The sequence below is a fragment of the Geotrypetes seraphini genome, chromosome 12, assembly GCF_902459505.1.
Source record: "Geotrypetes seraphini chromosome 12, aGeoSer1.1, whole genome shotgun sequence".
Lineage (NCBI taxonomy): Eukaryota > Metazoa > Chordata > Amphibia > Gymnophiona > Dermophiidae > Geotrypetes > Geotrypetes seraphini.
The window spans coordinates 59,817,867-59,844,993 of record NC_047095.1 but is presented as its reverse complement, the minus strand read 5'-3'; the positions used below and the strand labels follow the sequence as shown (position 1 = coordinate 59,844,993).

General features: G+C 40.6%; 2 protein-coding genes across 2 annotated transcripts in view; one reads left to right on the top strand and one right to left on the bottom strand.

Annotated features, from left to right (window-relative positions):
- LOC117346394 (zinc finger BED domain-containing protein 5-like) overlaps nucleotides 1-24,218 on the top strand; it is a 78,336-nt gene extending 54,118 nt beyond the window's left edge. The window contains exons 2-3 of the transcript XR_004536573.1: nucleotides 22,370-22,541; nucleotides 24,082-24,218. The gene's annotated coding sequence lies outside the window, so the exon portion shown is untranslated. The remainder of the gene's footprint in view (nucleotides 1-22,369; nucleotides 22,542-24,081) is intronic.
- LOC117346395 (calreticulin-like) overlaps nucleotides 5,427-27,127 on the bottom strand; it is a 59,825-nt gene continuing 38,124 nt past the window's right edge. Inside the window, exons 4-9 of the mRNA XM_033915885.1 lie at nucleotides 24,036-24,130; nucleotides 22,350-22,559; nucleotides 18,162-18,275; nucleotides 17,537-17,680; nucleotides 11,149-11,241; nucleotides 5,427-7,031 (exon numbers count right to left, since the gene is read on the bottom strand). Coding sequence (XP_033771776.1) covers nucleotides 6,741-7,031; nucleotides 11,149-11,241; nucleotides 17,537-17,680; nucleotides 18,162-18,275; nucleotides 22,350-22,559; nucleotides 24,036-24,130 — 947 coding nt within the window. The 3' untranslated portion in view covers nucleotides 5,427-6,740. The remainder of the gene's footprint in view (nucleotides 7,032-11,148; nucleotides 11,242-17,536; nucleotides 17,681-18,161; nucleotides 18,276-22,349; nucleotides 22,560-24,035; nucleotides 24,131-27,127) is intronic.

Sequence of the window (27,127 nt, the reverse complement as noted above, 5' to 3'; positions counted from 1 at the left end):
TTTTAATGTTTCAGTGAATATGCTCCAAAAGCTTACCACACTTATATGACAATAACAAGGAGTTGTTTCTTTTAGATGCACTATTTTTGCAGTATATTATATATAGTAATTTGTTTGGGAGAATAACAAGTCAAAACATTTCAAAAAGAAAAATCTAGTTAAATTTGGGACATGATAGACTGCCACCAAGTGGTAACCTGATTTTTTGCAGTCTTCAGAAAAAGTTACAAAGGCCTGGATTTAAGCAAAAACAACATAAAGTGTTTCTGGTGCCAAATTTTGATGCCAAGCATTATTTCCACTGCCATGCCTTAGTCTAGGCCTGCCACCATTGCATCACTATCCTATTAAGTGGTTCACTCTCCAAGCAGCAGCAGCAGAATCAATGCTGATAACAAAATTTGGCACTAGGCCTGTGGAGGGATGGGGTGTTGCACTTTCACCCCCTTCTGTCCCCTTGCACAGGTTTTGGTGGTAACAGGAAGCTCTGTAAGAGGAGAGAGCAAGACACCATAGGTCTGTCAGAGGGCCTTTGCTGAATTTTGTAAACCGTGTTACTGCCGCTGCTTGGGAACAGGGATGTTTTAATAGGATTGCATTAGGTAAGAACATAAGACTTGCCATCAAAACCAGTATCCTGTTTCCAACAGTGGCCAACCCAAGTCCCAAGTATCTAGCTAGATCCCAAGTTATGCTGCTTATCCAAGGAATAAGCAGTGGATTTCCCCAAGCCATCTCATTAATGGCCTATGAACATCTCTTAGGAAATTATCCAAACCTTTTTTAAACATCGCTATACTAACTGATTTCACCACATTCTCCAGCAATGAATTCCAGAGTTTAATTATACAAGTTGTGTGAAGAAATATTTTCACTGGTCTGTTTTAAAGCTACTATTTAGTAGCTTCATAGCATTCCCTCTAGTCCTAGTATTTTTGAAGAGAGAAAAACAAGCGACTCACATCTATTCTTTCCACTCTACTCAGTATTTTATAGACCTCTAGCATATCACCCCCTGGGCTGTCTCTTCTCCAAGCTGAAGGGCCCTAGCTGCTTTAGCCTTTCCTCATAGGGAAGTCATCCGATCATCCCTTTTATCATTTTCGTTACCCTTCTCTATACCTTTCCTAATTCTGCTAAATATTTTTTGAGGTATGGCGACCAGAACTGCACACAGTATTCGAGGTGCAGCCATACCATACAAGGGCATTATAACTTTTTCATCTTTGGTTTTCATTCCTTTCCTGATAATTCTTAACATTCTATTTGCTTTCTTAGCCGCTGCTGCCAAAAATTTAGCTGAGGGTTTCAATGTATCCTCAACAGCTAGATCCTTTTCCTGGACAGCGACTCCTAACATAGAGCCCAGCCTCACATAGCTATAGTTTGAGTTCCTCTTTCCCACATGCAACACTTTGCACTTGCTCACATTAAACATCATCTGCCATTTTGATGCCCAGTCTCCCAAGGCCGTCTTGTAATTTTTCACAATCCTCTTGCAATTTAACAACTTTGTGTCATCAGCAAATCTCTAGATCATTGATAAATGTTAAAAAGCAGCGGTCCCAGAAAAGACTCTTGGGGAACCCACTATTTATCCTTCTTCAATGAGAATATTGATCATTTAAACCTACTCTCTGTTTTCTGTCTTTCAACCAGTTCTTAATTCATAATAGGACATTACCTCCTATCCCATGACTCTCTAATTTCCTCAGAAGTCTTTCATGAGGCACTTTGTCAAATGCCTTTTGAAAATCCAAATACACAATATCAGCCAGCTCACCCTTATCCACATGTTCATTCACCCCTTCAAAGAAATGTAGTAGATTGGTGAGGCAAGATTTCCCTTGACTAAATCCATGTTGGCTTTTTCTCATTAATCCATGCTTTTCTAAATGTTCTATTAGATTCATGATTATGGTAACGTGGGAAAATTAATAATTAAAATGCAAAAACTCCACTTGAAAGGCTAAGAGTCTCAATTTAACGTAAGAAAAAGTCTCAGGTCTTGTTGGTAGAACCCAATGCTCAAACGACCTCCGCCCACATCATCAGCAAAAAAACTTCTGTTAGAAGTGACTATATGCCACAGCAGCTATCTTATATGGGACTGAGATTATTAACATTACAAAAAAACTGTGTAAATATATAATCTAGAGGAGTCCTTCATCTAGCCAACGTTTCACAGAGTCAAGCCGTTTCCTCAGGGCTTATGGACATCCACTATATCCACAGTTCTGTAAAGATGATTAAAAATAATACTACTACGTACTTGTTAATAATTTCAGTCCCATATAAGATAACTGCTGTGGCATATAGTCACTTCTAACGGAAGTTTTTTGCCGATGATGTGAGCGGAGGTGGTTTGAGCATTGGGCTCTACCAATAAGACCTGAGGCTTTTTCTTCCGTTGGATTGAGACTCTTAGCCTTTCAAGTAGAGTTTTTGCACTTTAATATGTAAATGTTCTGTCATTTTGTTCTTTATAATTGTCTCCATCATTTTACCCGGCATCTATGTCAGACTCACCAATCTATAATTTCCCGGATCACCTCTGGAACTCTTTTTAAAAATCAGCATCACGTTGGCTAACCTCCACTCTTTCGATACTACAAGTATTCTGGATTTTAGAGAAAAATTTCAAATTACTAACAATAGCTTTGCAAGTTAATTTTTAAATTCTGTCAGCACTCTGGGATGTATACCATCTGGTCCAGGTGATTTGCTACTGTTAAATTAACCCATTACATCATCCAGTGTTACAGAGATTTGTTTGAGTTTCTCTGATTCATCAGAATTGAATACCGTTTTTGGCACTGGTAACTCCCCCACATCTTCCTTGGTGAAGATCGAAGCAAATAATTCATTTAATCTCTCTGCTATGACCTTGTCTTTCCTGAGAGCCCCTTTTATCCCTCAGTTGTCTAGTGGTTCAACTGATTCTCTTCCCAGCTTCTTGCTTTTAATATACAGGCAGTCCCTGTTTTACGAACATCCAACTTACATTGGACTTGTACTTACGAACAGGGGTCCTGCTCTACCTTCAGTGTTCCAATTCATCCCTCTCCCTCCTTCCTGAGTTCCAATGCATCCCTCCCCCTCTCTCCTGAGTCCCAATGTGCCCCTCTCTCTCCCTCCCTCCATTCTGTGCTCCAAGTACGTGATTCCTTCAAGTGGGTGTTTACCTTCTGGCCAGCTCCTTCCTTCCAGCCACAGTCATTTCTCTACACAAAGCTGTGGACAACAGCTCCTACGTGTGTCCCGCGGCTGAGCCAGAAGTCTTCCCTCTGACATAAGAGGAGCTTTCTTTGATGTCAGAAGACTTCCGGCTCAGCCAAGGGACGCACATAGGAGCCACTGCCATTTTCTTGGTCCCCACTTCCCACCTCTCTCTCCCTTCCTCCAACCCTCCTCCCCATGGGTGCTTCTCTATCTCCTTCAAACACCCCTCTCCTATGGGTGCTTCTTTCTCTCTCTCTCTCCTTCCAATCCCCAACTCCCTCTCCCACAGGTGCCCCTCTCTCTCCTTCAAATCTGCTTTCTGTCTCTCCTTCCATCCAGCACTCCATACTCTTTTCTCCAGCACTCTCTCCTTTCCACAATGCTTATCCAGCCCTCCCTCCTTGCTGTTTCTCCAGCCCCCTTCCCTCCTCTAACACTGCTTCATCTCATGACCTCTCTTGCTTCTGATTCCCCACCTAACTCCTCCCTGGGCTCAGCCGCTGTAATTAAATCTTTGGGCAGCTGGCAGCAGCAACAAGGTAAGCCTGCTACCACTGGCCTGGCCCAGAAGCCACCTCTCTGCAAGTTCAGACTACACGGGAACAGGAAGTTGCTGTAGAGGGGTGACTTTCAGGGCAGGCCAGTGGTAGCAGGCTTACCTTGTTGCTGCTGCCAGCTGCCCAAAGATTCAATTACAATGTCCGGGCCTGGGGAGGAGGTAGTTGGGGGAGTCGGGAAAGCTGGCTAAACCCAGACTCTCTCATTTTTAAAAAAACATCTGGGCACCCAGACAAACCTCAAAAAATAAGTCATGTCTGGGTTTTTCCAGAGGCTATTTACAGTGTTTAAAAGATAGTGTGTAACATATAAACAGGTCAATATCTAAAATAAGAGCAAAATACAAATTCTTATTTATCTTTTTAAAACACTAATTCAGTTGCTGATATGGGTCAGCTCAGTCATGTAAATCCCAGCCAGTCTGACAGCTCAGTAGCAGTGCTGTGTGCTTCTGTGCATGAGAGCTTAGATTCGAATCCCAAGCCTAGCTCTGTTCCTCAGGATGGCCATTGCTGAGTATACTGTGGAAATGACATGCACAGGCTTTAGTGGGGGAAGACCTCCCAGCCTTTGTGCAGCAGTGGCATTATGGTTAAGAGCACATCACCCTTCTCCTCAAGTCACTTCTGTATACAGGGGTTGGCGACTTGCAACTCGCAAGCCACATGCGGCTCTTCTCAGATGTGGCTGCAGCTCTTCTCACATGGCTCCCCAGTCTTACCGAAGTGCCTAGTGGTCCAACAGGGGTCTTTGTGACAAGAGCGCAGACCTCTTGCTCGTGCCTCCTCGCAGCTGCCTTCTAAAGTGGCTGCCATGTTCTCTTGTGGCAGTACTGTACTGTACTGTATTGCAGTACTACAGGAAATACAAAATGTAATGTAATGTAATTTATTTCTTATATACCGCTACATCCGTTAGGTTCTAAGCGGTTTGAAGAAAATATACATTAAGATTATAAATGAGAAGTAAGAAGGTACTTAAAAAATTCCCTTACTGTCCCGAAGGCTCACAATCTAACTAAAGTACCTGGAAATTAATAAAGAAGAGAAAATAAGGTCACAGCAGTAATTTTAGAAGGCAGCCGTGAGGAAGCAGGAATGAGAGGGCTGCATTTCTGCCACGAAGACCCACACTGGACTACCAGGTACCTTGGTAGGCAAGGGGGGCCCTATCTAAACATGGTGGTAGAGGGGGCAGGGGAATTGTAGGGTTGAGCTGCTATATAAGAGGGCCATGCTCCTGCCCCGAAGATCCCCCACTTGGACCTGGTACCTAGACAGGCCCTTGGGGGGAGGGGGAATTGTGGGTTGGTAGGGAGATCAAAGGGTTGGGGCCTGGAAAGGGGAGAGTCTTGCCTGTGGGATGGGGGAGGGATGAGAGGTACAGGAACCTGTGAGGAGTTGGAGGGAAGAGAATCTAGACCTTGGGAAGGGAAGAGAATGAGTGACCTGGAATATCTCAAATCCCCTTCTCTACCCATTGTGGCTCTTTGTACATCTGGGTTCAAACATTTAGGATAAAATGGTTCTTTGCTTTAAAAAGGTTGCTGACCCCTGCTCCAGTACTTTGGAGATGGTGATTAGGTTTGTTTAAAGTTGAAAAAAATGAAGGCTGCACAAGCAAAGCAAGACAATTAGTACCCGAAACAGGGAAAAAAAGATGTTTAATGCATCCCAAAATTACAGCTGTAAGTTTTTTGCCTTTTTTAAAAATGATTGTACATATACACCTGTTTTCTAGATGTTGTGCATGACATATCCCATGCCCCACAATTATTGTACAAAAAATATATATCAAAAAGACAAACTACAGTTGTTTGTGAATGTACAGCAGTGCAATTCTTCACATTGGAAACTGACTTTTGTGAGCAAGTCTGATCTAAAGTTAAAAAAAAAGGTCTCTATAAATATGTGACATAATTTCTAAACCTTGGGAAGTTTTGTTCTTCCACACATTTTGTGCCCGGTGGATAAGAGGTTTCCAGGCAAACATACAGTAGAACAGACTGCATTAAAAACTACACACGTGAATAACATATCTGATGGAACCAAAGAAAAGTGTTTGCAGAGCACAAGGGCAGCAAGGTTTATAGTCAGGCATTGCCTCTTATTTACACATTTATTTTGTGCATGTTTTCAGCTCCTTTGTTTTGTACGATAGCCAAGCATTGAAAAATTCCCAGAACTGCATTTCATACCTCTTTCAAAAGAAAGCCAGGAAGTGAAGTTTTGGTAATTTTCAAAGTAGAATTTTAAAATAGATTGTAAATACAAAGTTGTCCTAAACTTAAGCTATTCGTAACACAATAGACTAAATGTACTAAGGGCCTGATTCTATATAGGTTGCCTAAAAAATTGGCGCCTAGTTAGGCGCTAAGTGCAATTCTATAAAAGCTGGCCAAACTCTATTCAATCATGCTTATTGCCACCTAAGCGGCGTTAGGCGTCGCTACGTGTTCTAACTTTTAGACAGACTGTATTTAGGCCAGGGTTTTCGTGGCCTAAATACGAGCGCCTAAGTTCAAAACAGGTGCCTAACTCCCAAGCATCCATGATCTGGCCCTAACCACGCCCACTTTTAGGTAGCTGCTCTGAACAGGGCGTCTAACTTTTAGAGCATCATACCTACCAAATTAGGTGCCTGTCAATTCCAATTAACGTCAATTATGAGGTGTTAAGTGCCAATTAATGGTGCCGATTAAGCCTATTAATCAACTAAGTTAGGCGCCTACATTGGATAGGTGCGCCAATGTAGGCACCTAACTTTAGGCGGACTTTACAGTTCCCCAGTGAGTGTTTTTCTCATAGACTATCGATGGGGAAAAAACTCCTCCAGTGCAGCAAGCCCTCGGAGATGAATGATTTGTGCCAATTCCTCTGAAACCTGAAACAGGTAGTCCATCAGAGCGCAGAGCTGAGTGCTCTAGAGACTGAAAACTACATGGGAAGCTGTGGCTTATATTACAATTCATCTTTAAGTTTGGATTCTGCTCCTTCCTCTCCAGCTTCCTCATATGTACCTTCCTCATCAACTTCCACGTTTGTCTTTTCCTCAGCAGCAACTTCCTCATGTTCCTTTTCTTTCCCGTCCTCTTGCTTTTGCTCTTCCTCTTTCCATTCCTTATTTTTTTCTTCTGTAGTTTTGCCTTCATCCTTGTCAACTTTGTCTATAGCCTTTGTTTTTTTCTCCTCTGCTTCCTTTTTCTTATTTTCTTCCTCATCTTGTTTTTCTTTCATTTTCTTTTCTCCATCCTACACATTAAAATGGAAATCGTAAAAAGTGAATGTCACGAACCAAAAAAATGCAAACGGTTGTGATGTTTTCATGAGACGGCTAATTTTTAGACTTACATTACATTACATTAGAGATTTCTATTCCGCCATTACCTTACAGTTCAAGGCAGCTTACAAAAGATTTATAAACGGGGGTTACAATGGAAGAACAATTGTCATTACTAGAGTAGTAAAGAGTAGATCATTTGACATTTCGAGAGTTGTTAAAGAGTAAGGTGGCTTACAAAAGATTTATAAATGGGCGTTACAATGGAAGAACAATTGTCAATACTAGGATATTAAAGAGTAAATAATTTGTCGTTTCTAGAGTTGTTAAGAGTAAGAGTACATTCTAAATCATACTTTTCAAAGTGTCTTGAAAAAGATCATACAGTAAGCAATATGTTTATATTTTCAATCTTTTGGGATAAATAATCAAAAATCAGCATGCTAGAGCAACTCCTTGCATACTTTATATTTTTGATTATTGGTACAAACCCTGCGGGGGTCTTCTTTTGATTACTGCCCCTGGAAAAAGTACCTGAAGAGATCTGACCTGCCTTGTTTGCTTGCAATTCTTCCAACAGAAACAATGAACATTTGGAATTTGGACTTGGAGGATGAGATGTACAGTGTCAGCATCTATGAGACAAACTTGGTTTTTTTCTGTTACATAGAGCATTTTGGACCCCAGTTCGTTTACAGAAGTTAGATAGCTCTAAGTCTAATAGATGCTGGCACTGTCATCTTGAAGTTGGGACATTAGATCATTTGCTATTCTGTTGTCCTTTGATACTTGCTTTTTGGAAATCAACGGGTGGTAGACACCTGGAACATGCTTCCCGGAGAGGTGATAAGACAGAGTACAATTCTGGGGTTCAAAAAGGGACTGGATGACTTCCTGGAAGCGAAGGGGATAACAGGGTACAGATAGAGGTTTACCTTACAGGACATTAAGCGAACAGGGTATCGATGTTTTAGGTTAGGTAGGGAACACTTACAGGTCATGGACCTGGGGGGCCGCTGCAGGAGTGGACTGCCGGGCACGATGGACCCCTGGTCTGACCCGGCAGAGGCAATTCTTATGTTCTTAAATAGTTTGTTGGATAATCCGGTGGCATTATCCTATGATACCATTTTGTTTGGTATGTCAATGAGGGCTAACAGCCAAATATCCTCTAACAAGAATAAGCTTTTACTCATTATGACAGGGGTTGCCATGCAACAGATTATGAATAATTGGAAAAATTGGGATAGGCTGAATTATAGCTTTTGGTGGAACTCTCTGTGTCACATATTTAAAATGGAAAGGATACTTGTCTTGCAGCAGGGGAATTTTAAGAAATTTCAGGATATTTGGGAGCCATTAACAAGATACTGTAAAGATTGAATACCATTTTTTTCCCTTAAATATGCACATCCAAGGAGGGGGATAGGGAGGGATGTTTTTGTTTTCTTAAGAGTCCAAATAAAAATAGGGAGGGGGGCTATTATGTGTTTTCTTGTGTTTGAAGAAAGTTATTAAGTAGGGGGAGGGAGGGATATGGAATCTGAATTAGATTTTAATAGATTATTAACTGTTGTACTTAAGTAAAAATTATGTTATATACTGTTGCACTTATTGTAAGTTTCAAAAATGAATAAAGAATTTAAAAAGTTAAAAGGAATTTAACAGTTAAAAGGAAAGATATATAAACTATAAAGAGTTTTACCTTATGCAAAATTGTCATTTCTTTAATAAATACAAGGAAATAAGGCAATAAAGAGTATATTTCTTTTCCAAGGTTAAACTCAATTGGTATCACATACACAACCTTAGATGAACATATTATTCCCGTTTAGGACCTCAGCGGTGCAAGCTGTGAGAGCATTTCATTCACAGAATTGTTTGCACTAAAGTCTTCATCGGTCTTATTTTATATATATTTTTAAAATTATTTTTCTTATTTAAATATTTTAATTATAGAAAAGTTAGAAAAGTACTCATCTCTTTTAGAAAAGCATAGCAGGGGTTCTTCACCAACATAGGCTATGTTTCGCCCAGGGGGCTTTATCAAGGTATTTTCCCCTTTGTTATGCCGGTTCCATGAACACTATCGGCAGTATTCATGGAACCGGCATAACAAAGGGGAAAATACCTTGATAAAGCCCCCTGAGCGAAACATAGCCTATGTTGGTGAAGAACCCCTGCTATGCTTCTCTAAAAGAGATGAGTACTTTTCTAACTTTTCTATAATTAAAATATTTAAATAAGAAAAATAATTTAAAAAATATATATAAAATAAGACTGATGAAGACTTTAGTGCAAACAATTCTGTGAATGAAATGCTCTCACAGCTTGCACCGCTGAGGTCCTAAACAGGAATAATATGTTCATCTAAGGTTGTGTATGTGATTTCTTTAATAAGACATTAACTATTTTTTTCTGTGGCCCTCCAAGTACTCTATTTTTTTCTGCAGCCCTCACATTTAAAGTTTAATATCTTCTTTCTCAAAACTGACACATTTCAATCACTATATTGAAAATAAAATCATTTTCCCTACCTTTGTTGGCTGGTGACTTTATTTTTCTGTGCTTTTAACTATGTTTCCAGGGCCTTCTTGTCTTTTGACTGTTTTTCTCTCCGTCTTCACTTTCTGCTTTGCATCCATCTTTGGCATTAACTTAATATTCAATTTTTCTGCTTTCTTTTCAAAATCTACGTTTCCATGTCTTACCTTCCCTTCCTATCTCTCTCTTCTTCCGTCCTCTTTCCATGATCTGACATCTCTTTCCTTCCTTTCTCTCCCTCCCTCCCTCCTTCCTTCCTTCCTTCCTTTCCCCTGGTCTGGCATCTGTCTCCTTCCCTTCCCCCATGTCCTGGCATCTCTCCCCCTCCATGGTCTGGTATCTCCTTTCCTTCCCTCCTTCCCATGAACTTGGCACCTCTTGTTCCTCTCCTCTCCCATGTCTTCCTTCTCCTTCCTTCCCTCTCTTTCCCCAATTGGGTGCAGCAGCAACAGAAGCAGCATTTCCCTTTCCCCTTTCCTGTGCAGCAGAGGCATTTCTCTTCCCCCTTCCCTCCCTCTCCCTTTCCCTGTACAGAAGCAGCATTTCCTTAGGGTCCCCCTTTCCTTCCTTGTGGAGCAGCAGCGTGTCTGGCCGGCTCAGTCGATCGTTCCGTTCAAAGCTGTGGGTGGCGGCTCCTCGTGAGATCCGTGCCTGCATCTGAAGCCTCTCTGATGTTGTGATGTCAGAGAGGCTTCCGATGCAGGAGTGGATAGCGCGAGGAGCCGCCACCTGCGGCTTTGAACTGAATGATCGACTGAGCCGGCCAGACACGGTGCTGCTCCACAAGGAAGGGAAGGGAGAAGAGAAATGCTGATGTAGATGGCGCCAGGAGCCGCCACAGGCCGCAGCTTTGACTGGAAAAATCAACTGCAGCAAGGGAGCAGCTGATTATCACGTCCAGACTGCGGGCCGCAAAATAGCACCTGGAGAGCCGCATGCGGCCTGCAGGCGTGTGTTTGAGACCGCTGGTCTAAAGCCAACTGCAGGATGGAGGAGTTGGGGGGGCATTTAATCTTTTCAGGGGTGGGGGTGGGCAGGGCTTGAGGCTGGTGTGGGGTCTGGAACTAGGGGCGAGTAAGGCCTTTGTGGGGGTGGGCTGTAAGCTGGGGTTATTTTATCATTATTTTTTGGCCCTTATACAACTTGCAATATATCACCACAAGTTGTGTTATGGTATTTACATAATAATGAGATGCAAAACATACAAATGTTTTCCATCTCATTACTATGTAACCCATGGCCACTTAACTATCACTGTGATAAATTTTATCAAGCTGCATTAAGGCCCTTTAAGTTGCACTAAGGAATAAAGCAACTTAAAGCGCCTAATGCATTTTGATAACTTCCCCCCTAACTGTCACAGATTGATTAGAAAATACTTATCAGTAAACACTAGTTATTTTTACTACAATAAAAACAGAAGTGGACAAAATTTTTTTGTAGCCAGATGCTACTTTGCTGCACTTCATGTCATGTCTGACAAAAAGTCTACTGCATAAATAATGTGTGAAATAGATATTCACCAAGTAAGGTATGTCTGCTTACCATAGTTAATCCCCAGGTTTCATTTCCAAACTCTTCAGCAAATTGTTCATCATTAGTAATGAGGAAATTATCAAAGATAGTGCCAGATTTCACCTGTGAAAATGTATATAGGCATTACTGGTATCACCTGTTCATACAAGGCTTACTTGAGTCTACCTAAAAAAAAACCCTAAAGATTGCTTTTTCCCATCAAATGATCTACATATTAAGTAAACCTATTGACTTGGCTAAAACAGTTCTGTTTCATCCATTTACAGAAGAATAGCAAGCAACAATATTACAACATATTTGTTGGCATATAAAACTGGTATTCTACTTGAATGTTGGTAGAAATGAGCTTCTCCGACTCAATTTTATTTTATCTTAAACTTAATAAAATAACATCTCACCAAACAAAATCCTCATAATATTAATAATATGATTACCGGTAATGTGATTCCTTATCTGGACAAGCAAAAATGAGGGCAAAGTGTAGAACAGGAGCACAAACATAATTACTGTCAATTAATTCCCACCAACCTCAGTTCTACAAAAGTTTTGAGCCATGTAAAGAGTAGTTCATAAACACGGGCACAAGCGACTGCTTTACAGCAAATTTTCACAGCAAGGTGCTGAATGTGCTATAGCTACAAGCCATCATAATTTTGGGGCGAAACAGCATTTTCAACCGATATTCCTGATGCAATGTCTTCGTGAAACTCGGCACTGAGTCGGGTCCACTGTAATAATATCAGTGCCTGGAAATACAGCTTGGAGGTGTGGCCTAGTGGTAAGAGCTGCTACCTCAGCCCTGAGATTTCAAATTTGAACCCAGCCTGCTCTTGTGACTCTGAGCAAGTCACTTAACCCTTCATTGCTCCAGGTAGCACAGTTAAGATTGTGAGCCTGCTGGGACAGATAGGGAAAATACTTGAGAGAACCTGATTACTATTCAGTGTATTGTAAACCACTTTGGGTGAATTTCTTTATGAAAAAGGCGGTTAATAAATCCCTATATACAGTATATGTAAAATTTGGACAGCTGGCTGTTTTTGATGATTCTCATGTCATGTTATTGATTCAACAGCTTTCATATTTTGTTAAGAACAATTCTGTCTTGGTATTTTGGGGGATTTTAGTCTTGTTTTCACTGATAGTTTATTAAGGCAATAAATATGCACCTATAAAGAGATTAGTTTCTTACCTTGCTAATATCTTAACCAGTAGATAGATAGTGAGGAGTAGTGGCTCGTGGCCAGTAGGGAATGATGTTTATGGGACGGTAATGGAATGGATGGCAGAACATGATTGTGCAGTATTTTTTGTGGAGTTTTTCTACAAAAGCGCCTGTTTTTCGTATGATTCTGGGTAATTCTAGTTAGATACAAGCATATGTGTTAGTTAAGGCTACGCCCAATGGAAGCATATGAAAAAGGGTGAAAAAAAAAATCTAAATATAAATGTAGTTAAGGCCAGTAAAACACACTACAGATTAATATAAGGCAAAGAATGGTGTTCTTTTTATGTACTTTGCTGTTTGGCCAGATCATGAAGGAAACCAGAGGACGGAATCCATTTTGTGTTCCAAGTCTTTGTTCCCAGCAGCGTGGTGTTAATTAATACCACATGTGCTTGCTTTAGACTAGTTAGTAACATGTCCCAAACTAAGATATAACAGGAATTAAATATAGTTTTGAATGAATGAATGTATGGAAGGCTTGACCAAGCAAAGTATAAATCAAGCAAATATGATTGGAATGAGTGTGTGGCAGTGTGTTGAACAAAGGAATGGGTTTTGGAAAAAACATATTTTATATCTGCAACCTAAAGAAATCCTAAAGCAACATCTGGAAGTAATTAAGTCAGGGACTCCTGCTCTAACATAGGAAGGCTTGTATGTGAGACTGTAAGCTCAGGCAGCCCCTTCTCCTCCTCCTGGGGCTACAGCTATGTAATTTGAACCTGTCAATTTATAGAGAGCTTTTTTCCTCTAAGGCTGAGAACTTTTCAGCATCTTTTTAACAAATAATTTATCTTAATATACTTTAGTGAAAATTATGATTTATATTCAGAAACGACTATAAGCAAACAAATGTACTTTTCTGAAACTTTTGTCTTTGTCTAATTTGAAACACCTCCTTTGTTATTTTATTGGTTGTCAAACCTGATGATGTCACTGAGCTAAAAGTATATAATAGAATGACCTGAGATATTAAGGTGAGTTCGTTATTAAAAGGCCAGCATTTGGCAACCATAACGATCTCCCATTAGCGCAACTGTTAAGCAATTATGCTTGATTCTTTTGATCTCATAATGGAAAAATAGAAACAATAACTCAATAAATCTTAATTAATTTTTAAAATCTTGCGCTGATGTCATTTTGCATGGTTTATTATTTTTCAAACCGTGAGCTTTCATGAGGGCGTCAAAATTCCTATGCTCAATAGGTATGTTATCCTGGACAAGTGGGTAATTTCCCCATTGTCACCAGCTCTGCAGAAGGAATCTTCTCTGGAATTTTACTTCACTGGAAACTCTACTGCCACCTACAGTTAGTTTCCAAGCAAGCAAGGTCTCCTCTGAGAAAAGGTGAAGGAAGAAATTGTGATATCCAAAACAAACAGTTCTGCTCTAACAAAGCAATACTTGAATAATCAAAGATCAACCGAAGCCAACAAAAGCATCAAAAGGAGCTTAGGCAGTACCCCTGTAGACACTGTACTATACACAATTCTTCATGGCCCAAAGGGCTGACTGACATCCAAGATACATACTTGGCGAAGAACAATCAGTATGAGACAGTAGGCAGGCGCAAGAAGGACAGAGCGGAGATCCAGAATGACACACCTATCTATTGAAAAAGATATTAGCAAGGTAAGAACCTAATCTCTTTTTCCAGTGCAATAGGTGTGTCATTCTGGACAAGCGGGACATACAAAAGCAGCCCCAGAAATCTAGGATGGACTGACTGCATCAGCATGTAGTATTGAGGACCCAAAGGCAGAGTCCTCTCTTCCCGCAATATCCACTCTGTAAAGCTTAGCAAATGTATGTAGAGTAGACCAAGTCGCCACCCTAAAAATCTCCTCTGGGGAGATTGCCCTATCTTTGGCCCACTACAAAGCCCACCTCTTGTTGAATGCGCCTTGATTGAAACAGGAGACTATTTCCCGAAGATAATACAGGCTAACGAAATGGCCTTACGGATCCATCTGGAAATTGTGGTCTTGGAGGCTAGTGTGCCTTGCTTAGCTGAATGAGTCAGCACAAACAGATGGTCAGAGAACCTAAACTCAAGATGCTAAAGAAGTATTCTTTTCACATCTAACTTCTTCAGAACCTGTGGACTGGAATGCAGGTAAGCGGACCTCTTGATTAACATGAAACACCGAAACTACCTTTGGCAGAACAGAAGGGACAGTGTGTAGAGAAACTCTAGTGTCTGAGATTTTAAGGAAAGGTTCTCTACAAGAAAGAGCCTGAAGCTCCAAGACTCATCTCTCCAATGTCACAGCCACCAGAAATACAGCCTTGATCGTTAAATCCAGCAGAGATGCTTCTTCCAGCGGCTTGAATGCAGCTTTGGTGAGACCCCTCAAAATTACGTTTAGATCCCAGGAAGGGAACAGGGTCTTGACTGGTGGTATGATATGGAGAGCACCCTTCAGAAATTGGGTTATGTTCGGATGAGATGCCAAAGTAGATTTGTGGTCTCGGGCCCTGAAACAAGAGAGTCCTGTGACTTGAACCCAAAGGGAATCCACAGTAAGCCTTTTGACAAGGCCAGCTTGAAAGAAAGTTACCAAGACAGAAGCTGGAGCCGAAAATAGCTCCACACGCTCCTGAGAGCACCAATGTTGAAACGTCTTCCACACTTTAGCATAGGTGGAGACTGTAGTCAACTTCTTAGACTTTAGAAAGGTGGCAAGGACCACTTCTGAATAACCTTTGTGTTCTAATACTTTGCATTCAAGAGCTATGCCATAAGAGCAAAGCAATCCGGATCCTCCACGCATACTGCACCCTGCGAAAGGAGGTCTATATGCGCCAGCAACTTGAGAAGATTGCCTATTTGAAGATACAACAGATTTGTGTATCATGGACTGCATGGTCAATCTGGAACCACCAGAATGATCTTTCCCTGATGACTGCAATCTGTTGAAGAACTCAGTCTATCATGAGCCCAGGAGGAAAGATGTACAACAGTTGGCTCTGAGGCCATGGCTTGGCTAGAACATCTAGATCCTCACTGCTGGGCTCATATCTTCGACTGAAGATCCTGTCCACCTTCTTGTTCTTCACCATCACCAGGTGGTTGAATTGCAGTCGACCCCAATGCTGAGTAATGGCCTGAAAAGCTGTCATCGACAGTGTCCACTTGCCCAGATCCAGGGTCTGTCTGCTGAGGAAGTCGGCTTGAACATTGCCCTCTCCCACAACATGCGCTGATAGCACTTGCACATAATGTTCCACACAGTTGAAGAGCATGCAGGCCTCCATACACAGAGATATGCTCTTAGTTCCACCCTAGTGATTAACATATGCTACTACTGAAGCATTGTCGAAGAAGACTCTGACCGCTTGACCTTCCAGAGTCTTTTGCAATTTCATCAGAGCTAGCGAAATAGCACACGGCTTCAGTCTGTTGATCAACCACTTCCTCTGAGAGGGCGACCAATGCTCTTGAATCGGTCAACGGTTGCAATGAGCTCCCTAGCTGAGGAGACTAGTACCTGTCATTGTGACAACCCAGAAAGTTATCCGAAGAGGCATTCCCTTGGATAGGGACTGAGAGCGGAGCCACCAATCCATGCTGGCCAAAGCATCCAGCATCCAAGGTAGAGCCTTCTGTAAAGCATCCATCTGCAGAGACCAGTGCGAGAGTAATGCATGCTGGAGAGAACGCCTTTGCCCAAGGAACCACATCTATTGTGGCCACCATGGAACTCAGGACTTGAAGATAGTCCCATGCTGACAGAGTTAGCTTGTCTGGGAGACACAAAATCTGAGAGAAAAGCTTCTGACTGTGTGCCTCTGGAAGATAGATGTGGCCGGCAGCCGTATTGAACAAGACTCCCAGTTACTCCAGGAATTGAGTCAGTGTCAAATTGCTCTTTTGGTAATTCACAAATCAACCCAGGTCCTCCAGGACTCGGATCCACTGTGCGCCAACCCTCAGACAATGAGGGGGCCCAGAACACCCCCAAACAAAAAGGCATTCCGCTGCCCCTAAGGGTCAGCTCTTTAAAGGGTGCCAGAAAATTAAGCACCAAAATGCAGTTCATTATAGAATACAAGAGGAAGTCATCATGTACATGCCAACCTTTAGGCATGCCCACTTAAGCTGTGTAATAACAGGTGTAAATGTGCATGCCTAAATGCAGCACTGTGGGACCTGCCCATGTCTATGCCCCCTTGCAATTATGTGCTAAGTATGCTGTACACCTGTTATAGAATACAACTGAGCATGCAGCTAGCAATTAGGCATGTAACTGTAACGGTGATGAGTCAAAAGCGCGCCGATAAAGCCGCTCAGACAAATGCACGCAGGACATCAGCGCACCGGATTAAAACTTAACTTTAAAATGCTCCGAGGGTTTTTTTGGAGCACTAGACGCCTATCCCATGGTCAGAGGTATGCCTAGCAGTTATATGCGTAGATTATAAAGTACTTGTAGTTACACACTTCATTGTCTACAGTTAGGTGCAAGTATTGACATCAGCCACTGAGCTAGCAGAAGTGCTTGCTCCTAAAGTTAAGCTTGCAAATGTGGACGTATTTTAGTATTCTATAATGTAAATTAGGCGTGCAATTGCCATTATAGAATTCACAAACTTTAGGTGATCTATACAGAATTACCCCTACATGTGTACACGTGTATTTTATTTTAAAAATTTGCATGTACTGCAACTCCATCTCTGCTACATCCAGTGGCGTAATGAGGTTAGGAGGTGCCTGGGGCAGTGGTGCACCCTCCTTTCCACCCCACCCCCTCTCTTCTTTAAATCTTCAACAGTGCAAGTAGCTTCTCTGGCCTGTTGCTTGCGCTGGCATTGGCTTTCCCTCTGACATCACTTCCTGGCCCCCGCAATCAGGAAGTGATTTTAAAGGGGAGTCAGGAGAGCAGCAGACTGGAGAAATTGCTTGTGCTGGTGAAGATTTAATGGGGGGGGGGAAGGGAGGGCATGAGCGTGAATTGGGGGAGGGGGGACAAGTGCTAGAACCCCCACCAAGACAGTTCCTGAGGCGATCCGTCCCCCTACTCTTTACTGTGCCACAGGTTACACTCACACTAAGCCACCAGCAACATCTCCACAACAACTGTTTTAAAGTAGGCCACTTTGTTGGACAGATTGGATGGACCATACAGGCCTTTATCTATGATAATTTACTATATATGTTACATACTTGCCAGAGATCGAGGCCAATGACACTAATGTTGTGAAATCTATAAGCATTCACTTCTGCAATATACTCTGGGTTGTCAAGCTCTGGGTGAATCCAAGGGCCCTTGAAGTTGGGGTTGTCAATCATTTTTGCATTCCATTCACCCTAAACACAGGACAAAATGTTATATTAGTATGTAAACACTGGTTGAAGATCTGCTGTATATACTGCACAAACTGTCATATTTTTCCTAGAACTCAGCAGTATTATACCTTTTGCAAAGCCATGCCTCAAAGCCCTTTAAATCCTTATGGGCTTTGTGGCAGTTACCGCAAAGGCCCGCATTAAATAGCTTTGTAAAAGAGGCCCATAATTAGTCAGTTTCATTATGAAATTTTGGACGGTAAAGACAGTTTAAAGTCAACTTGTTCAAACTGTTGAGCTGAAAACACCAGATGTCATTCAACCAAGTTTCAATTTAATAAATTTAAGTCAGATTGGAAAACAATTATCCAACTGTTAGATCAAAGAGAAAGCTTTCATTTATTGTTTTACATTTTCAGTAGGACTACAACACTGTTGAAAACAGATTTTTTTTTCTCCTTTATGCCCATTTTAGAAATACTGAATTTTTCCAGTAATCTACCTTATAGTTAGAATTTGCAATCATTGCTGACTCCCATTCACCATCCATTTCATCATCCCAGTCATCTGGCTTTTTGGACTCTGGATCGGGAATAAATTCTGAGTCGTCCCAGTCCTATAACAGTATTAGATTAAGAGAAATTGTTAACACGTTTTAAATTTCCATTAGAGTTAACAAGTAACTTTTCCTAATAACATGACTAACAGTACGTCAGAAGCAATGGCGTAGCGAAGGTGAGAGGCGCCCAGGGCGGTGGCGGCCTTCCCTAGCCCTCGTCTCTGCCACCCCACTCTGCCCAATCCCCCCCGCCGTATGTGCGCCCTCCTTCCCCTCCGTTCCCCCATACCTTTAGTAGTTTACCGCCATGAGCAACAAGAACTTCAATGTGCTCCTTGCGACCCTGTCGGCTCTCCCTCTGATGTCACTTCATATGTGCAGCACCCAGACGTGACATCAGCAGGAGAGACGATAGGACCACATTGATGTTGTTGCTCATGGAGGTGAACTAGAGGTACGGGGGGGAGGGAAGGGGGCACGCGCATGGCGAGGGGAGGAGGAAGAGGTGGGGAGGCAGAGAGGAGGAGGGGTGCTACTGCCCCCACCAACATGGCGTCCAGGATGGAGCGCAGCCCGCTTGCTATGCCACTGGTCAGAAGAAAATTCCTTACTGATTATGCATCCTGAACCACAGTTAATATCTCCAACATCAGAAATTACAGCAGCTATTTTACATAGGCCTTTTTGCAAACCATGGGCTGTGCCCTTTTGCCCTTTGTTGCCAATCCCTGGTAAATATTCTAAACTTGCCTTCCATATTTTTACAGTGAAAACAAGTCCACCTACCATCTCAGCGACAGCTTTTGTGTAAATTGGACTTAATTTTTCGCATGTCTAAGCCAACTAACCTAGCGAGAAATCATGTTAGTGACCCTTAACGTCTCTCTCCTTTACTTTTTAATGTCTATTTGAGCTCTCTTGGATCAAGGCTATCTGACTTGAATGTCAATTACTACAGTTATGCTGATGATATAACTGTGATAATCCCTGTTCCAAATACACCAGTTAATATCTGCTCTATTACTGGCTATAGAATGTTGGATGCTGGAATTCAAACTAAAACTAAACAAGGATAAGACAAAATTTTTCTACGCAACTCCTTGTAAAGAGACCAATGTTCAGGATGTATTAATAAACGGAGTTTCCTTTACTTTAAGCTCGACCATTAAGATTTTAGGAATCACACTAGACTCAAATTTATCCATGAAAGAACACACCAATCAGTTAGTCTGGAAGTGCTTCTATTCTCTCTGGAAGTTACGCTCTATACGCTCATACTTTGACCATTCTGCCATTAGATTGCTGGTACAATCTTTACTTCTCAGCTCTCTTGATTATTGTAACATCATTTATTATGCTGGCCTTAAAAGTAATCTACGTAGATTGCGATTGATTCAGAATACAACTATCAGGTTAATTTTTAACCTAAAAAAATCGGATCCTATAACTCCTTTTTATGGAAACTGCACTGGCTTCTGATAGAGACTAGGGTTATATTCAAGTTCGGATTACTATGTTACAAGGTGCTGTTTGGTCTTACAGCAAATTATTTGAAGGATCATTTTGAATTGGTAATACCAAAATGGTCCGAATACTTTTTATCTTATTTTACGTTTCCTTCTGTAAAGGAATGTCGACACAAAAATTTTTTCGATAAGACTATTCTCATACCAGGCTGCGATCAGAGACAAGGAATTTAGTCAGTTAATAGCTAATGCTATATCGTACAAACATTTCAGGAAATTTTTGAAAACCTACTTATTTCGATAAATTTCTGTAATACATAACCATGACATTCATTTGTTTTTTGTAGTTCCTGAGATTGTCTCAGATTCTTAAAGTTGTGAACCACATTGAACTATATTAGGTTATGAGGTATATAAATGAAAATGTAATGTAATAAAATGGACAGAACACTCTTCAATCACACTAATGGTTTGCGTCTGGGCTCTTCCAGCCTATCTATCCATGGTCCATGGGAATGGGAGGGGGTGGGGGATATAGAGATCCTCATATGACTTGCCTTTTACAGAAGAGTTAATGTACATCATAAGAAAAGTGTTGGACTGGGAATGTATTAGCAACTGTTTTTATGTTGGTAAGTTCTGCTTGTCATATTGAAAATAAATAAAACAAAAACAAAAAACACAAGAAATTACAGCAGTTAAAGACCTTGGGGCCCATATTCAGACCAGGGGAGTCAGCCAGGCAGATTCCCCAAGTAGGAAGCCAGCCCAAATATTCAATGCCGGGCTGTTTCTGGTGACCGGCATTGAATATCTGGATGTGTTTTGGCATATGGAATGAGAAGTCTATTAATAAATTCTGGGGTATAGTAAGATTGTGTTTTGAATATGAGGAGTAAAATTTTGTATGTTATTCTACGTGAGATTGGCAACCAGTGTGCGTTTATTAGCAAAGGTATCACATGGTCTTATTTTTTCACTTTTGTTAAAAGTTTAATTACAGTGTTTTGGATTATTTGAAGGCATCTGAGTTCTTTTTGTGTTACTCTCTTATATAACGTATTACAATAATCAAGACTGGAGATAACTAATGAGTGTATTAGAGTGTGTAGAGGAACGAATCATGCACAGTCTATGGAAACATTTTTGTACAACCAAGCTAATTTGTTGGTGGTATGACCAGCTGCCTGAGCACTGCGGTCCCTTTGCTCCAGAGAGGACAAGTTCCCTCAGAGGGGGAAGACAGAAGCCCTCAGAGCCCTCTTAAGATCTGTGCTAGGTGCCTGATGGGCTCAAAGGAGGGACTCCCAAAAGCAGGAATAGAATGTACTCCAGGGCACTCACTGCCTGGAAAATTCTATGTCCATGGTACTCAGTCAGCCAGCTACGGACCAAAATCAGGTGCTGTGGAAGACTGGCACAAAAAAACAAACCAGCTGTACTAGTCCAATCCATATCATCCACTTAAATAGAGAAAATACTGACTAGCTCTAGGCTGCACCTGCTGTTATACTGGTGATATCACCGGAATTTGTTTGTTTTTTCTCTACCTCCATCTGCTCATCGGGGGATATAGCCCACTGGTGTGGAATGATCTAACTGAATGAAAAAAGAACAACCTTTTTATACTTAACAAGTTTTGAACTAATTTTTAGTTGTGAAAGGTACTGACTAATATGCTACCCTCATCCCAAGGCTGCCTCTGTAGAGAATGACACGGGGACAAATTTTTCCCCATCCCTGTGGGAGCTCATTTTTCTGTCCCATCCTGGTGAGTTCTTTTCCTATCCCTGCTCCATTCCTGCAAGCTCCATCTTCATCTGCACAAGCCTCAAGCACTTTAAAATCATAAGTGTTCAAGACTTGTGCGATTAAGGCAAAGCTTACAAGAATAGGACAGGGACAAGATGGGGAAATTGAATTCCTGCAGGGACGGGAACAAATTTGTCCCCATGTCATTCTCTATGTCTCAGCTCATCTCTTCAGAACTAACCAGCCCAGTGTCCTCTGGGGCATGTAGTTCTCCATATGTGAAGAATCTCAGCTTCTACCTTTTGGATTCATAAGTCATCATTGCTTGCATTGCTTTTCTGAAAAGCAGAGCCTATTTAAGTTTCAAGTTTAATAAAAACTTGTAAACCGCCTATCAGTCATTTACTTGTCATAACATGTAGAAAAGCAGTATTGGATCATTTCCCCCATACAAACATATATGCAAAATCTTCTATGTATTAAGCCGGGCTTGGAAGGAGCTGGGCTGGAGTTGCAATATACCCAATTTTCACATAGAAAACTTCTCCAAAATTTCCCTCAAGATGTTCTTTTTTCCATAAACAGAAAGAGCCAAATGTTTAGTACGAAGGGGTTTTCTCCAATTTGTAATTCTGGGCAATAGATGCCCAGTTCGGCTGACCCCAAATGTGACAAATAATAAATCTAAGTTGGATTTTCTGTCTTTATCTGTAAACTAATATAGTTTAGGAAATCCTACAGTATCTTGCACAATACATGAATTTGGAATTCTGGAGCTTCAGATCCTGAGATTTAAAAAAAAAAAAAAAGGTTTCAAAATGTATCACTAGGAAATTCTTATAACAGGTTTTGCCAGCTTTGCAGTCATAATGTCATTAACATGGTAATTAACGGCTGTTAATTAGTAGCTCACTTCTGGTTTCTTATCTTCAGGATCATCAATCTGTTCTCTTTCATCCCAGTCATCAGGTTGCTTTGCATCTGGATCCTTGATTTTCTTGGGTGGTAACATATCCCAGTCTTCTTCTAGACTACCAGATTCTACTTTCTGGTTGTCAATCTTGATTTCATATGTGTTATCAGGACAGAGAATCAGCGTGTACAGGTGTGTGTACTCATCATCCTACAAAAGTGAGAGGACATTGCATATTTAATGGGTACCACAGAATTTGGTAATGTTCCACCAGCAAAGAGTGATTTTATATTCAGTAACTGAATTCATCATCCTATGTATATACATAGGATGACTGACTATCGTATAAATGTGTCTGTATTGAAAAGCATCTCAAAAAATGCTAACTCTGTATTGTAACACCTTTACAGAAGCTTAGCGGTATAGAAGCTTTCATTAAACATAAATATAGACTTCATGTAAATTCACAAAATTCTATATGAAATCTGAGTGAGTGTTTTTATTTATGATGAGGTCACATAAGCACAGTGGGGGTAATTTCATAAAAGAGCAGCTATGTGCCATTATAAAATAAACTAACAACAATAGCATAGAAATTCTCTGAAAAAGGTGTAAATTAGTGCATGTACTTTTCACGTATATATGCCTATTTTATAAACAGCATTAGTTGTCTGCTACATTTGCTACAAGGACAAGTTCTTTTTCTGAGCCTTAAAATTTATTCAGATGGACTTTGTTTGATAAAATAGATAAAATGAATAAATGTTTCAATGGCAAATGAGAGCTTGCTCTGATACTGGGCAAATTGCTCAAATACTCTGATGGATCCAACAATAAATATGCTTCATATTGTTATTTGAGTAAAGGGGGAAGAGTGTTTTGTTTTGATTGCTCCCTGCTTTCTCCATTATTGCAGATTTATGAAAGGCCTTTTTTGTGCCTAATGCTGATTTTATGGAAAAGACCTTTGTAAAATTATCCCTTTGGAAGGCACCTGTTTACATAGGCAACATAATTGCATATGCTCCTATTGTCCCAGTCCCCCACAGAAAATTACACTTGCTTAGGGTTGCCAGATTTCCTTTAAGAAAAAAACAGGACACTTGGTGCCACCCCATTCTGCCTCCAGCTCCATCCTGTTCTGCCCCCCATCCCGCCTCCACATGAACCTCCCCCGAGCTTGGGCAGACACCCTCCAGACACAGCCCTGAGGTCGGGGCTTACAAAACCTGGACAAACTGCCGGGTTTTGGAAATCTCTCCAGGCACCTGGACATTTCTCTAAATAGAAGATATGTCTGGGTTTTCCTGGACATCTGATAACCCTACACTTGCTTCAAAGCAGGCATAACTTTAATGCATAGCTTTAGAGGCTCGTATAAATATTCTTTAACATATACACACAAAGGCCATGCCTGATCCATTTCTGCCTCCAAGAATGCCCAGGTCCTGCATGTAAACCCCCTGGCAATTTTATAAGCATCTATTTGCATGTGTAAAGTGCCATTTTACATGTATAAATGCCTTATTCAATTGTCACCATAATAAACTTTTTATAATTCTGTTACACTTCTACATTCCAGAAAATGTTTTAAATCCTGACCATGCCAGAATTTGCTTATTTTATTCATTCATGGAGTACACAGTGTGTTCTCTCAAACATTCAGAGCACAAATTTGATTTATACCTTGCATCTGATATCTTTGTTAATTAGGTAATTCTTTTCCTTGTAGGTGAAGATAACATGTACCTTCTTCATTCCTGATCCACAGATATCTGGGCCTGGCAAAGACAAAATTCAGTCCCCAATTTAATAATTAAAAGATCAGATGGAAAAAAAAAGGAGAGAAATTGCTATCTCTGCTTGTTAGAAAACTGCATTTTCTATTTTCCCAAACTCAGTAAAAAACACAGTTGAAGCAATATTTTTAACTGAGTTTCAAGACGCTTACTGGCGCCTAATAATTTGGCACTGGAATATGTGACCCCTCTGAAGAATGCCTGTGCTGCACAGCAGGTGAGAGATTGTTCTGGGAGTCACCCAGAGAAGTATGTGTACAAAGTCTTAAGTGGGTGATGTTGAAGGATTCAGTTTGGAGAAGGGGGAATGTTGAGGAAAAATAAGATTTTTGGTAATCCTGATCTTCCTCCAGAGTCTAAGAACTGAGGAAAACTCCTGGAAGTAACAACAACTTGTGTGGGTAAAGGTTTGAGAGGAATTGTCTGACAGCAAAACCGAGTATTGTATTTCAGTTTGTCAGGGAACAAGTGCCCTAGGCTGAGAGAAGAAGGTGAGATCGACTCACAAAAAAATAAACAAAAGGAACCTTGCACTCTAGAATTGTTGCCAGGAAAGGACAGAGTAAGATTGTGTGGACACTGACCTCAGTTGGTAAAAAGGGAGTGATTGTGACTCTGCTTATAGCAAAGTTCAGACTTTGGGTTTCAGTTTGGCAGCTGAGGAACGAGAGTGGGTCCTGGAGCGGCTCACTGCAGGTACAAAAGGAATTGTTGGGAAGAGATTGGTAACACGAGGAGGGATTGACTAAAGTGAATGTATACTGGAAATGTGTCTAAAGAAATGCTTTGAGAGACTTTTGTAAATAGTCTGAAATTTTGGAACTGCAACTCAGATTTTCAAGTAAAGTTCAAGTTATCAATTTTTCATCAGTCTCAGCTTGATTTCTTTTCAATTAAGTGGAAGACTGGATGTTATTTAAAAATAATAATAATAATAACAGCTTATATACCGCAAAACCGTGAAGTTCTATGCGGTTTACAGAAGATTAAGCAAAGGTAACAAATTGATTGACTTTAAGAGGGGAGGAAGAAATAGAATTAATAGGACAGGAAATTCATTGTTGAGGAGAGAGTGATCAATAGGATAAGTTAATCACTATAGAGGGGAGAGAAAAGAGAGGATCAGTTGTCTAGATGCTTTATGAACAAGTGTGTTTTTAGATGTTTCCTAAATTCCTCATAAGTAGTAGGCGAAAGCAATTGTTCTAGGTCTTTACCCCATGATGCTGCTTGGTGTGAGAGAAGGTGTTCATGGTGTTTTTTCAGTTTGGCAGCTGAGGAACGAGAGTGGGTCCTGGAGCGGCTCACTGCAGGTACAAAAGGAATTGTTGGGAAGAGATTGGTAACAATACCACCATAGAATCCCAGACCAGATGTATTCCATGTATTAACAAAGGTGGAAAGAAGAGAAAATGACAGGGACAGCCATGCAAATGGTTACTTGTAACTGGAAAAATTGGGATTGCCTTAGTTTTACTTTTTGGTGGGCGCACTTATGCTTATGTTACAAGTATGAGAAGATGAATGCTGACATGCTGGGGCATAATAATATTATTAGATTAGAGAAACTGGGCCTCTTCTCCCTTGAAAAGAGGAGACAGAGGGGACATGATCGAAACATTCAAGATAATGAAGGGACTAGACTTAGTAGATAAAGACAGGTTGTTCACCCTCTCCAAGGTAGAGAGAACGAGAGGGCACTCTCTGAAGTTAAAAAGTACAGTAAATGAGAGCTGGCATGGTTAAAAAGTGAAGTGAAAGAGGCTATCAGAGCCAAAAAACATCCTTTAAAGAATGGAACAAGGTTCCAAATAAAGAAAATAAGAAGAGACCTAAGCAAGTTAGATGCAAAGCATTGATAAAGGATATGAAGAGAAACTTGCCAAAGAGTCAAAAACTCAGTCACAATTTTTTTTTAGGTACATCAGATGCAGAAAACCTGTGAGGGAATCCATGGGACTATTGGATGATCAAGGAGCAAAAGAGGTGCTCAGAGAGGATAAGGCCATAGCGGAGAGACTGAATTAATTCTTTGCTTTGGTCTTTATGGAAGATGATGTAAGAGATCTACCTGAACCGGAAATGGTTTTCATGGGGGATAATGTGGAGAAACTAAAAGAACCTGGAAAATGTACTAAGCCAAATTGACAAGTTAAAGAGTGATATAAATCACATGGACTGAATGGCATACATCCCAGTGTACTGAAAGAACTCAAAGAGAAACCAAAGAAACACTGAGGAGAGGCGATGTTCCTGAAATGGAATTTATTGTTAAAAAATATTTAAAAATCAACATAGCAATCCACATAAAAATCTTTAGGATCTAGTTTGCTGGGAGCGTTGGACCCAACACTATCCATGTTTTGACAAGAGAGTCTTCCTCAGGGGTCCTGTAAATGATAATATGACAATGGAATGATGTGTTAGTGAGGCTGAAGATCCATGTGATGTATGAAGATGAATGGAGCTGTGAAAAGGTGTAACCAAAAGTGGTAAAGTGTGTCCAAAAAAGATGACTATTAAGCTGGAAAGTGCTACAGCACAATATAGTACATGTGCTCTCACTTGCAGATAAATACAAATATAGTTGTGAAGAAAGGAAAGAAAAAGATAAAAAGTGAAAAAGAAAACTCTGTACATGAAGAAACGAGAGGAAATATATATCCTGCTCATCCTAGGGTGGAAAATATGTGGAAAAGCTAAACAATCCAAAAGTACTACAATTCAAAATTGAAATAATTAAGAAACTCATAAACCCACAAGAGGCAGTAGAAATACATAAATATGACAATCATATATCAAAAGAAAAGAATGTAAGACTCATATTTTGTGAATCATTAAATATTACATTAAATATCATTTCACAAGCATAAAGTCACATATAACGTTTTATTGTTAGTAAGGTTTCAAGTTTAAGTTTCAAGTTTATTAAAATATTTTTTGACCGCTTATTCAAATTTCTAAGCGGTTAAGAAAATA